Here is a 14007-nt window from a genome sequence, read left to right as displayed (position 1 = left end):
ATATCACGTACATTGGCCACTAAGAGAATGTTTATGTACAAGGCACCAATAGAAGATTTAAGCAATTTTTTCATGATCTCTCACTTGTGCAATCTTTAACTGAGAAATGGAAATGTTTGGTCTTTGCCTGAATGCTGAAGTGAGAGTAGTAGAGATGGGAAGATTAGCCGATGTGCATCATCGTAGGAAAGGGATGCATCGATGCAATTCAAGTGACGAAATCACAGTGCATGGGACTTTCTATTGTTATCTTGGTTAATCAAGATTCATCCAAAGTTGATGCTGCTAATGCTATTGCTAAATCCCAGAGCAGTTGAAGCATGGACTGAAACGCTTACGGAGGATCCTCTAAGAGGCTGAAAACATTATTATTGACAGATACATAATTTGTGTCTTCACCGAGCCTGAAATCCAAACTTTGGTAAAATCAGCAGCGGAGCAGGGCTTTTGTTTGCATGCATATTAAGTAGTATACATTCATATTGAGTAGTTTACGTGCCTATTATGTAGGCATGCGCTCCCTGGCTTCTTGCATTTTTACAAATTTCTCATTTCTCAAATATAAACAATATGGGGAAAAACACTGCCTTTATAAACAGAGGGCTAAAACATCCCCTAATGTGAGCCCACCAGCATTGCCCACCTATGTTTATACTGGCACAGCATCAAACTAAACACAAAAAATGTATTGTGTTAATAAAAAAACACCCAAAAAATAAAAAATATTCCTGTCAGACTGAGATGGGCCAGCACTAGCTCATAGACGGAATCGGGACGGAAGTTATCAGAACGGAAGTTAATATATGCGGCCCTCGTGACGGCCCAAATCACTTGCGGTTAGAGACAAGGCGTCTTCACCATTTTGCGATCCCTGGTAGGTGAGGGAGGTACATTTTCTGTCTCGCAGCTGAAAATCTTCAGACGTGTTGGCCTGGCGGTTAAGGACACGGCTTGTGGTGTAGGAGATCATGTGCATCGAGCTAATTTTATTTCGAGAATAAACTTTTAAAATGTATAGATTGCACAGTCTCACAGGTGAGCAAACATTTAAATTTTTCCCCTCGTCTCCTATCTACTACAAAAACTTAGGGTTAGGGGATAGGCTTAGGGGTTAGGGGTTTAACCCAGACCCAAGAGAGAAAATTATTGCCTGAGCTGTAACATCGGGACCGGTCTGGTCGCCACCATGTTGGATTTGTCCCGATTCCGTCTATGAGCTAGTGCTGACCGACTGAGATGGGTTTCGGTGATAACAAACTGGTGGCGACGTATATCTGGGTGTCGTCAGCGTAGCAGTGAAAGTCCAGGTTGAGTTGGCGGAGGATGTGACCAAGGGGGAAGAGGTAGCAGATGAAGAGGAGGGGGCCGAGGACTGAGCCCTGGGGGACCCCTGCGTTACTGGGGAGAGGGTGGATGAGTGACCGGAGAGGGAGATGAACTGTTGCCTGTTGGTGAGGTAGGATGTGAGCCAGTCAAGTGCAGAGCCCTCAACACCCAGTTGGCGCAGCCTTTGTAGGAGGATGGAATGGTTTATAGTGTCAAAGGCTGCGCTGAGGTCTAGTAGTAACAGGATGTTGAGGGCCCCGGAGTCTGCAGAGGTGAGGAGATCGTTGAGTACTTTGACCAGGGCTGTTTCAGTGCTGTGAAGTGGGCGGAAGCCAGATTGGAGGGGTTCGTAGAGGTTGTTTGACTGGAGGTGGGTGTGGAGTTGGGCGGCGACGATGCGTTCCAGCGTTTTTGAGAGGAACGGCAGGTTGGAGATGGGGCGATAGTTGGGGAGGTTGGTGGGGTCTAGGGTGGGTTTTTTGAGGATGGGGGTGATGGAGGCCAGTTTGTAGATGGAAGGAACATGGCCGAGGGATAGAGACAGGTTGAAGAGGGTGGTGAGATGGGGGATGAGAGCAGGGAGGCAAGCCTTGGTTAGGGTCGTTGGGAGGGAGTCGAGAGAGCAGGTGGTGGTTTTGGAAGCGGTGATGATGTCTAGGATATGAGAGGAGTTAACAGAGGAGAAGGTGGTGAGGGGAGGGAAGGGTGGGTGGTCAGGGAGAGGGGGGGTGATAGAGTTGATGGAGTTGATGGAGACGGCAGTCAGGGAGCTGTTGATTTTGGAAATTTTGTCATTGAAGGCAAGGAGGAAAGAGTTGCAGAGGTCGGGGGAAGAGGGTGGAGTGATGTCCGGTGGCTGGAGCAGCTTGTTGACGGTGGGGAACAGGGTGCGGGGGCTCCGGTGAGAGCTGTTGATGAGGGTGAAGAGGTGGGCAGATTTGGCGGCTTGGAGAGCGTCACGGTAGGAGGAGATGTGTAATTTGAAGGCGTCGGCGTGGACGGTGAGGCGTTTTTTTTTGAGGAGTCGTTCAAGTTGGCGGCCAGTCTGCTTTATGGTGCGAAATTCAGGTGTGTACCATGGGGCGGGGTTGATGTATGAGACAGAGGAGGTTTTCCAGGGGGCTAGGGAGTCAAGGGAGTCGGAGAGGGTGGTGTTGAGCATGGCAGCATAGTCGTCGGGGGAAGAGGGGGCGGAGTCAGGGGGGAAAGCAGAGGATATGAGCTGGGAGAGTGTGAGGGGGTTGACTGACTTGATATTGCGGTAGGTGCGTTTTTTGGGGTTGTGGGGGGTTGTGTAGAAGTCTTCACTACAGGTTTGGAGAGCTTCAGCCTCTACGTGGGGGATCAGGCGAACCATGACGTGATCTGAAAAGCCCAAAAAAGCGTGAGCCACGGTGCGGAAGTTACTACAAGTTGTGGAACAGTGATCCAGCGTGTTCTGCTCTTTGGGCGAGACTGTCTGTTCTTTAGTTCATGGTTGAGATTCTCCTTGTTAAAATTGCCCAGGATAATACACAAAGAGACTGGGAAGGTCAGCTCCACACTCAAAACCTGGTCCGGGAGGGCTCTCTGTGCCACTTGGCCGGATTTGGCCCGCGGGCCTTGTATTTGACACATGTGATGTAATGGAATATGTTATAATACATTTCAGTGCAGATATTCAGTATTCTGTTACAAAATAAACTTCCAGTGAACAGAGACCAATTGAAACACTGACAGAAGGAGTGTTGGAGAGATGGAGGAGATGTGTACAATATAAGAAGTGATTAACTTAGCCCTGATGTGACTTTTGTTGTTCCTCAGATGGACGAGTGGCGTGGGCGGGCCAGTAGGTTCCTGTCTCTGTGTGAGGACATAGCTGAGCTTCACCGCAGGGTGGTGGGAGGAGCTAACCGCGCCGTGCTCTATGACCTTTACCCGTACGTGTGGGACTTGCGCAACACTGCGCTGGTGGCCAAGGCCTTCGTCTGCTGGCTGGGTGAGGAGCACACACGTTCATGAGCATTCAGGCCAAATGCTTTTTCAGAAAGATCCACACTGACAATCCACATGTTGATTTTTGTCATGGTCCATACATTTTTCTTATTATTCTTGTGATTTAAAGGTGCTCTATGTAACTTTTTTGCTTGTTATTGTGTTGCCTTGAAGGTTGCACACAATGAGTTATTAAATTACAGGTGTTTTTGATCATAGACACACAAATTATTAAACGTGGTGTTTGATGCTAATGCTATCAACCACTTAGCACCTTGGCTAACCTCCCCTTACCCTATCTTGTGTTTTTCCTCCTGCCATTAGCATTAGCCATTAACATTAATTGTGGGGGTTTGGAATAGAGCCAACCCATCGACCAAATTTTAGTCAAAGTCAGTGTTAGTGTGTGTAAACCTCTTATTACCTTTTATTTTAAACAGTAATTAGCAAGTAAAACTGACATCTGAGCTAAAAAGCGAGAGTTCTCCTGCAGTTCTGTTATGGGGGATCAAAATTTGTCTCTACACATATCACTTTTTTGTTAACCATGTTTTTTGTGAGCTTTTTCTGAGGTGAAAACAGCAGACCTATTAACATGCTCTCAGCCAATTGTGCAGCAGGAAATGTTCTTGTGCGGCACAAACCCCGCCCACCTGTACTTCAACTTTTGCACTGTTCGCAACAATGACCAAGGATATGCAGTCGGGTCCATAAATATCGGGACATCAACAGAATTCTAACTCTGTACACCACCACAATGGATTTCAATTAAAACAACCAAGATGTGCCTTAACTGCAGATTGTCAGCTTTAATTTGAGGGTATTTAATTTCATATCAGGTGAACTGTGTATGAATAGGAATAGGTTTGTTTATGTGCCTCCCAAAACTATCCCATTGCTTCATCACTATTTTTATTTTATTTATTTATTGTTTTTAACTGCTATTTGTGATTGTTTTATTGTGGTGTTTTGTGGAGCGTTCGAAACACTTAAAACTATAAGAGGCAAACTACGATCACATGTTTTGGGACTGTCCTGTTTGAAAATATTGGATTGAAATTAACAGTGCACTGCTGACTCCCTGAATCCCTCTCAAGTTTAGAACTATGTACGTGGGTCTCAAAACTCTTGCATGGACACAAGAAATGGATACTTTTGGTACATACATTTTGTGGCAGGAAAAAGTTCAGAAGTGGATGACACAAACCTCATCACCAAGGACTGACAAATGGAAAAACTGACATTCAGACTTAAATTGTAAATAAACAAAATTTATTGACTTTGGACTAAATGGGACTTTTAATTTAAATTAGATTCTGTTTTCTATTGATGTTTAGTATTCTTGTATAAAGTTTTAAGTTTTGCTCTCTGGTTGTGTTGTGTTCTGTAGTTTTTAATGTTAATTCTTCTTCTCTAAAAATAAATAAGTAGAATAGATTGGATTTCCAAGAAGACAATAAAGGAGGCAGACGTTCAACTAGAAAAGTTATAGTCCTTTGAACATCTTTCAACTAACAGAAGATATTTTACATTCATGTGGATAGGCCCAGTAATCACACAGATTATTAATTACGAGACAACTGGATCAAACATACTATTTTGATGGCTATAAGCTAAATTTAAATAAAAGGGAAAAGATGACACTCATTGAGAGGAGCAGAAATTAAGAGAGTTTGAGGAAGTGTTGATGCAGGGAATCGCCAGCAAATACATTTTATTAAATTATTTCATTCATATTTCCGCAATTGTGAAAATGTTGGCCTGAACATGGATAGATAGGGCTGTTTCTTTCACTCATTTTTCTCAACAACACTTGCATTTGAAGCACTTTTTACTTTACTCTCTTGGGATGTGACTGCTGCTCCTTCTCCGCGTTGCCCCTCCCTCTGTCCCGTCGGACAAACCCATTTATTATTTTTATGTAAATTTTATTCATAAGTCACTTTGCATGGCCCTTTTATGGCATTTTGGAGGTGTAGAGTGGGCCTGACATGAGTGGGTTTGCGTATGCAGCTTCCAGCTGCAGGTGGGATCTATAAAGTACAGACTGCATGGTGGAGAGCACACAGAGTGTACTATATACATCAGGAGGTTGTGTGGAGGACACCTCTAAAGACCACTTTGAGTACTCACTTGCGCAGGAAAATTCCTATTCAATCTGTTTTAGATTATAGATAGTTTTCTACTAATCGCTTTTCTGAATGTTGTAATAAATGACCTGCATCAGCTGAAATGTGTTGCTCCTGTGTTTCAGATGGCCGCGTGATGAATGACAGCTCGGCCCTAGACTCCTGGAGGAACTGCTTCCAATGTGAGTAGATGCTCCCACAAACAAATTTCTAATCTGCACCATCAAACAGCAATGAATTGGACATGCTGTAGAGCAAGCACGTCCAAACTACGGCCCGGGGGCCAAATTCAGCCCTCAGACCATTTTTTCTTGGCCCTCCGGCTTCCAGCTAAGTTGGTCCAAACAACAAAAAGTAGTAGTTTTTACTGTAAAATTGAAAACATTCATATGCTATACCAATCTAATATTAATGTTCCAAGTCTTATTAAAGGTGTGGAGGCTCATCAAGATTGAGAGATACAATTTTGTCTAGATGGTTATGAGCTAAGATATAACGGGAGGCGGTGTTGTCCTATTCATCCACAAATCAATATACAAATCAATATGTCATTTGTAATAGACAATACAACATGACATGTTTAACTGTTGAGATTCATAAGGAAATGTGGAAAAATATAATTATAAGTTGTGTGTATCGATCACCTGGCTCCAATATTGAAGCTTTTATGGAATGGATGGGGGGGAAATCTCTAGAAACTATTAATCAGCTTTGGTGAAATTGACCTTATGAATAAGGTCTAAAAACTAAGCAAAATGCAATAGATGATATTTCAATCGATGTACAATATGTCCCTCTATCCATCAATAACAAAATAACAACACACATTGCTACAATAATCAGCAACATGTTTCTAATATTAAGGAAATCCATTAGCCAGTGGCTTTTATTGCGACATCACTGATCACTTACCCGTCTTCATGCTGTGACTGCAAATTTAAAAAACTCCAAAGTGGACTAGAAGGTGTCATATAAACAAATAAGAACCAAAAATGCCATGAATTCTTTTGACAATAGTCTAAAGGAGCAAGACTGGAGCTCAATCCTCACCGATACAAATGTGGACAGACCATATGATAACGTATTAAACACGTTTGTGTTTTATAATAAATACATAAATAATAAAACAGATCAACAAAAATAAAAACAAATCAACAAAAAGGCCTTGGCTTACTAAAGGAATATTAAACACATGCAAAAACACTTGTATTAGGCTACCCCAAATAAATTGTCTGTTTGCTGTAACCCGAGTCAACATTTTTCAAGTGGGTCGGTCTGTAGGCAAATTCTTATTTTTTTTCCTTTGAAGGCAAAAAAAAAGATCAAAATTTTGTCATTTTTTGACTCGGAGTGACCACCAGGGGTCAGGCTTCAACAGTCCAGGGGTCGGGCTTCAACGTCAGTGATGGAAAACGTCTCTATCAACCCGATCAGGAGACTAAATCTCACGATTTTCAGACATTTCAATCGACCTTTTGTACATCGTTATCCTTTATTTTGGTAGCGAAGGTGATCGGGGGAACATGCGGGGGACACGGGCGCCGCCATGTTTGTTGTGATGACGCTGCTGGGCGTGTTTCAATCCCAGAATGCATTTGCGTAAGTCAAATGTCACACCCTGACAGAGCGTGACATTACTATGGACATGTCAGTGGCGCCGACAGAGGCAAACCAGCCTGTTAAAGGCGGTATGACGACTCCTATGCGCGGTGTGTTTTGCTACAGACTCATTTGGAGGACTGACTATGAAGACGCACATGCGTTGCGCAGTGTGTTATCAGTCCTTTGGGATGAGAGATAGGTTAAACAGCATCTTATCTTATTAACAGGATGTGCTCAGTATGTATGCATGTATCAAGCCTCGAAATAACGGGCCGGACACGGTCAATGACCGGCGCAAAAATCAGTTTTGACCGACTCCAAACTCAAGGTTCCGGACACAATGACCGCCGCAAATTTTTCGTCGTAATATATATTTTTAATAGGCAAAAACAGCGCGGTGAACATGCCCAAAGCGATTCCTCTGCACAAATTCGGGCGCGCTGTACTACAGACCACGATTATTGCTGTAGTTATACAGCGGAAGAAGGCAGCAGAGCGCATGTGCGCGGGCATTTCCATCGCTTAAGTTTCATTTTGACAGACATGCCACTTCGCAGTCTTCTCGCTTCTCATTGGCCCGAGCGGTGTCCGTGATCTAATATCGATGAAAGCGGGCATCTGATTGGCCGCTGCGTTCGGTTGCGTTCGGTTGTACTCGGAAATGCCCGGTCTAATTTATAAGTGATAAGTGATCATCAAATCAAATCAATTTATTTTTGTAAGGCCCAAAATCACAACAACAGTTGCCTCTGAGGGCCACAGGGAGAAATGAATCAACAATGTCTGTGGTGGCGATGAAGTCAGACAATGTCTGTGGTGGCGATGAAGTCAGACAATGTCTGTGGTGGCGATGAAGTCAGACAATGTCTGTGGTGGCGAGGGACGATGTCCCAGGGTCCTCTGTCCTTAGACTCTCCTTCTCGGCCAGGAAAAACTACAAAAAAAACCTCTTTGGGAAAAAAGCGTAGAAACCTGGAGGAGTTCCAGTGAAGGAGAGATCCGACTCTCACAGACGGACAGACGGACACAAGGAGACTGGAGCTGGACCCACTCTTCAGGCAGAAGAGGGACCGTCTGAGTCGAGCTGGACCCACTCTTCAGGCAGATGAGGGACCGTCTGAGTCGAGCTGGACCCACTCTTCAGGCAGAAGAGGGACCGTCGGAGGCGAGCTGGACCCACTCTTCAGGCAGATGAGGGACCATCGGAGGCGAGCTGGACCCACTCTTCAGGCAGATGAGGGACCGTCCACACAGGGCAGGGACCACTTCACCAGGAGAGGGGCATCTGGGTCCACAGGTCCTCAGGAGTGAGAGAAAGAAAAGAAGGCGGTGAACAGTTTGCAAGTGGAATCAAAAAATAAATATTGTTTGATAAGTAGTCATAAGTAGTCAGAAGAAGAAGAGGATAGTGCTCAAGCTGTCATACTTCCCCCAGCATAGTTACTCCTAGGGCAGCGTAGCTGAAGCTGTGGGTTTATCTTTCTGTTCCTAACTACTCTGACCATAAGCGATTTCGAAGAGGAACGTTTTAAGCCTGGACTTAAATGAAGAGACTGTGTCAGCATATTTAACATGGGTCGGGAGCTGATTCCATAACACAGGAGCTTGGTAGCTAAACGCTCTACCTCCTACAGTACTTTTAGAGACTCTTGGCACCACCAGAAGGCCAGCATTCTGAGAGCGAAGAGCTCTGTTTGGATGATATGGTACTAAAGCATCTTTGAGGTAGGATGGGGCCATGTCATTTATGGCTTTGTAGGTCAAGAGTAGAATTTTGAATTTGATTCTAGACTCGACGGGGAGCCAGTGAAGAGACTTCAGCACTGGCGTAATGTGCTCTCTTCTTTTTGTTCCTGTTAGTAATCTTGCTGCTGCATTTTGAACCAGTTGAAAGCTTTTTATGGAGCTTTTAGGACACGCTGCAAGCAGGGAGTTACAGTAGTCTAATCTAGTCGTTACAAATGCATGGATAAGTTTTTCGGCATCACTTTTAGGCAGGATTCTTCTGATTTTGGCGATGTTGCGCAAATGGAAATAGGCTGTTTTACAAGCTTGATTTATATGAGCTTTAAATGAGAGCTCCTGGTCAAATAAGACTCCAAGGTTTCTTACAGTAGAACTGGAGGCTACACTGACATTGTCCAGTGTGACTATCTGCTCAGATAGAGCGTCTCGTAGATGCTTAGGGCCAAGCACAATGACCTCGGTTTTTTCAGGGTTAAGAAGCAGGTAGTTTAGTGTCATCCAGGTTTTTATCTCCTTCACACAAGTACTAAGTCTGTCTACTTGATCGCTCTGATCAGGTTTCATTGATAAATACAGCTGAGTGTCATCTGCATAGCAGTGGAAGTTAATGCCATGCTTTCTGATAATGTTGCCTAATGGCAGCATATAAAGAGTAAACAGAATTGGACCGAGTACCGAACCCTGTGGCACACCGTAAATTACTTTAGAGCTTGGTGAGGAGCTCTGGTTTACATTAACAAATTGGAACCTATCAGATAGATATGATTTAAACCAGCTGAGGGCTGTTCCTCCAACACCTACATCACATTCTAACCTCTGCAGTAGAATGTTGTGGTCGATGGTGTCAAACGCTGCGCTGAGGTCCAACAGAACCAGGATTGAGACCAGTCCATCGTCAGCGGCTAATAACAAATCATTTGTGACTTTAACTAGTGCAGTTTCAGTGCTGTGGTGGGCTCTGAACCCTGACTGGAAAACTTCAAATAAGTTATTGTCCTGCAGGTGGCGACAAAGCTGTTTTACTACAACTTTTTCAAGGATTTTAGAGACGAAGGGAAGATTTGAAATAGGTCTGTAGTTTACCAATAGGTCGGGATCTAGATTAGGCTTTTTCAGAAGAGGTTTAATGACTGCATGTTTGAAGGACTGTGGAACATAGCCACTTTCGAGTGAAGTATTTATTATATTAAGAATAGGGTCTATAATTAGGGGAAGAATGTCTTTGAGGAGTCTGCTTGGAATGGGGTCTAGGACACAAGTTGAGCTTTTAGAGGACATAATGGCTGAAGTTATCTCTGCTTGATCAACAGCTGTGAACCTTTCTAAGTTTACAGGTGGATTTATATGGGAGGTTAGATTTACAGCTTGGGCTAGTTCAGGGCTAATAGCGGGGGTAATTTCATCTACTTTATCTCTGATTGTTTTTATTTTATTGTTAAAAAATAGGAGGAAATCATCAGAGCTGTGTGTAGCTGGGATTGAGGGCTCTACTGCACTGTGACAGTTTGTTAGCCTAGCTACAGTGCTGAAAAGGAATTCAGTGTTACTTTTGTTGACTTCTATTAGATATGAATAATATCTGGTTTGGGCCTTACGCAGAGCCTGCTTATAGGACAGCAGGCAACTTTTCCATGCTTTTAGGGATTCTTCGGTGTGAGAGCGACGAAATAATCCCTCTAACTTTCTAACTTTTTGTTTATGTGAACGCAGTTCTTGGTTGTACCATGGGGAGGCGCGCTTTGGCCTAATGATATCGAGGTTGGCGGGCGTCAATCTCCTCAGTTCGCAATTCAGTCTTTTTAAAGTTGTTTGCAACAAAAGCTGTAATTTTGCACATTAGGGACAATGTCAATGTGGAAGTATCCAAGGGCCCCGCCCCCTTTGGACTTGTTAGCATCAGGGAAATGTATATATGTTAGTAGTTTATTTTGTAGGCTGTGATTTTATATATTCCACAAGATCTCCTTGTGTCAAATGCTGTATACAGTATTTATTTTGTATCTAAGAAACATTATTATATTGAATTAAACATTATTAAACATCATGATATCTGGTTTATATGAATTCAGTATTTGTGCTCTTCATATCAAATAACAGATAAAAGTACTTTAAATTGTTTTACATGCTAATAACCAGGTTTAAAACAACACATTTATCTTGTTCTTATGACACCACGATGCCGCGCGCGCTTGAGGGCCCCTGAAATTGCTGGGGGGCCCCTAACTTTTTTAGGTAGGGGCCCCCCTGGCCCCTAACTTTGAAAAATATATTTCTCAGCCTGTAAATGATAAAGAGACATGTTAATAAAAGTTCATTTTTCATTAATTATGTTATTCTGTTTTCCTTTCCTTTGTGACCGATAGAATTAGCCATGACAGGTACCAAATGATCGGTACCTGTCATGTTGACAGGGACGTAAAAATAATTATTTCAAGGCTTGATGTATGCATGTAAAACTCCCTGACCATGTGAAATACAATACGGTAATTTTATTGTTCGAAGCCTTCAATGAGTTATTACCAAGTAATGTGCAAAAGTTATTTGCACTCAAAGAGCAAATTTAAAATTTGAGAGGCAATGGAAATTGTACAGTGCCCATTGTTCAAACCACTTGTAAACGTTTTTGTGTGACTGTATGTTGGGTGAAAATGTGGAATGCTCTGGATCTATTACAAAAGCAATGATTTTTATATAAATACATGGTTAGGTCAGAATACAGAGAGAAAAATGTACCACCATATTGCAGCATTGGTTTATGCTTTATGTTCCCTATTGTGACCAGTGTTAGTATGAGCTGTTTTTACCATTGTTGGTAATTTTACCCTTACCATTGCTGGTATGTCTTTTCGATTTTCTAAAAAATATTTATTATAATGATGTGACTCATAGTTATAACCGTGATTGATTGATTGATTGATTGATTGTGTAGGGGATTCTTACTAGTACAAGTCCTGTAAGGTTATGAATATCCTCCCACTTATGAAGGAGGACAAGGTTTATATCGATTAAAGAATTGTTCAAGATTTCAAACATGACACACTGCATAAGTGTGTATTTGGATATGTTTGATATCATATTTTAAGATTAAATTGGGGCACCAGCCATATATTTGGCATTTAACAACTCTATAATCAAATATCTAAATTAATTAATTAATTTATTGCTCGTTGATCTGAAGGTTTGTGAGAACGTAACCGTGACATTGACCCCTTTTCTGGAAATGAAATGAACACTTTACCAAATGTGGTTTATGAAGATTTATTGACCAAATAATTAAACAGATATATGAATTTGGAATACGCAAATGAGTCGATAACAGTTGGAAACGCAGACATGATTGCTCTAGATCTATCTCGTTGTGCGTTAGACTTACTTCTAAGATGATATTATCAGCCAGCTGTAAAGAGCCTGTGTGTCCGTGTCATCTCCAGGCTTCACTCAGGGGTCACTATATACAATCCACACGCTGGCCAGAGCAGGCGTTCCTCAGACAAAAAGGCTGTTCTGGAAAAAGGTCCTTTGCTTGTTTGCATGATGCAGTCTCAATCACATTTAAAAACGGGCACAGAATTCTTAGTTCTGGGAGAGAAAGTTAGCTTCATGTCTCTTGGAAAGTCTTTGTCCCGTAGCTTAGCTTAGCTTTTGCCTAGCTAGGCCAGAGGCCCCATCGATGGAGCTCGAATGGAAAAACTCTCCTGGTGGAACTCTCGATGGAGCTCAGATGGAAAACTGTTTTTCCTTTGTCTGTCTCTGACCTACCCCTGCAGGGCTTGTGTTGTACTTTGGCGCCGTGGCTCAGCCAATCAGCACGCACGCTGAGTCAGAACTTAATAAGGGAAGAAGGTCTGGAGGAATGCAGCCGTTTGTTCAGAATTAACATTAGGCCACATAGTTACAAAGGTAAAATTATCCGCAGGACAAGTTAAAAAACAGTTAAATGAACATGCAGAACACAGTAACATTATGTACAGTAAATTCATTTGTGGACTTGTGTTTACTAAAACTGCATAGTCTTTTTAGCGTTTTAGCTTTTGTCTTGGAGAGAAAATGACTCTCTGAGTTAATTTTAATCCAAAAGAAGTCATTTGATGGAAAAATGTCCAACTTTCAAAGCCATAAATCTCCACACGGGGGTTGTTAGTGTATCATACAATTGATACAGTCCTATTTGAGACTGGAATTTAATATTATGTTGCTGTCTTTTCAATATATGCTTAGATTTAAGTGTGGGATTAATGCGTTTTCTTCTTCCTACTCCTTTTCGAGCTTAAATAAGAAACCAAATTCTACAATTTTAGTTCTATTTTGGTGACATGTACTTATTTGTAATAATATTTGTAATGTCTCTATTCAAAATAAATAAATAAGAATAAAAAACAACTAACACTTCCAGAAGTGTATTATTAGTATTATTAATAATTCTGTCTTTTGAATTTGCATTCTCTGTATCAAGAATATACAAGATTTATTTTTGGCGCAAATACAGATAAATATGCAACAGATTTTAATTTGCCACATATAATATTGGGATGGATAAATTGATTGCTGTATGATAACCATAAATATATCATTTAAGATTCATATATTTATTGGATAAATGATCAGCCAAAATATGCCCACTCTACTCTCCTTTTGCTATTGGACATTGTGCAGATTGAAACATAACAACTTTAGGATGCAGTTGCGTTCCGCGTAGCCGAGGTATAACACGTGACGTAGATGTACCAGTCCATTCTGCTGTCCATTCTCATCGATATTTCATCGATGAGAAAGTTACCAACATAATTACATCTGGGTATTGATATAGCAATAATTCCGGTTGTTTTAGTGAACATGGAGCCTCCAGAAAAAAAAGTTCTACACAGACTAAACAGATGTTTTCAGGCAGCCCAGGGAATCGGTGCATCGTTGACTTGTTGGTCACGTTAACATTGGACATTTTACACAAATCAGTCTACTTTATAGCATATTCTAGTGGTGATACTTTTCCTCGTTCTCCACTTAAATTAATGGTGCTCGATTGGAAGTGTGATTACAACACTTTAGCCTCTTTTTGCTGATCCATGGCAAAAAGAGGCTAAAGTGGGTGGGGCAGAATAAGGTGAATAAAAACAATACATTGTGAAACTTACTGTGATGTTATGTTGACTGCCATGAGAGTTTGTAAAAATCTATCTCAAAATAAATGATTGATCTCTGCATTTGATTGGCTCTAAGTGTATGATGTCTC

General features: G+C 41.9%; 1 protein-coding gene across 1 annotated transcript in view; it reads left to right on the top strand.

The window, feature by feature from the left end:
• LOC140371790 (protein O-GlcNAcase) overlaps window positions 1-14007 on the top strand; it is a 57489-nt gene that overhangs the window by 29138 nt on the left and 14344 nt on the right. The window contains exons 11-12 of the mRNA XM_072459000.1: window positions 3130-3304; window positions 5555-5611. Coding sequence (XP_072315101.1) covers window positions 3130-3304; window positions 5555-5611 — 232 coding nt within the window. The remainder of the gene's footprint in view (window positions 1-3129; window positions 3305-5554; window positions 5612-14007) is intronic.

Source organism: Eucyclogobius newberryi, unplaced genomic scaffold, assembly GCF_026437365.1.
Source record: "Eucyclogobius newberryi isolate DKJ021-1_F unplaced genomic scaffold, fEucNew1.0.hap1 SCAF_22, whole genome shotgun sequence".
Classification (NCBI taxonomy): domain Eukaryota; kingdom Metazoa; phylum Chordata; class Actinopteri; order Gobiiformes; family Gobiidae; genus Eucyclogobius; species Eucyclogobius newberryi.
The sequence above is the reverse complement of the archived record's forward strand: the minus strand, read 5'-3'. Positions and strand labels throughout refer to the sequence as shown.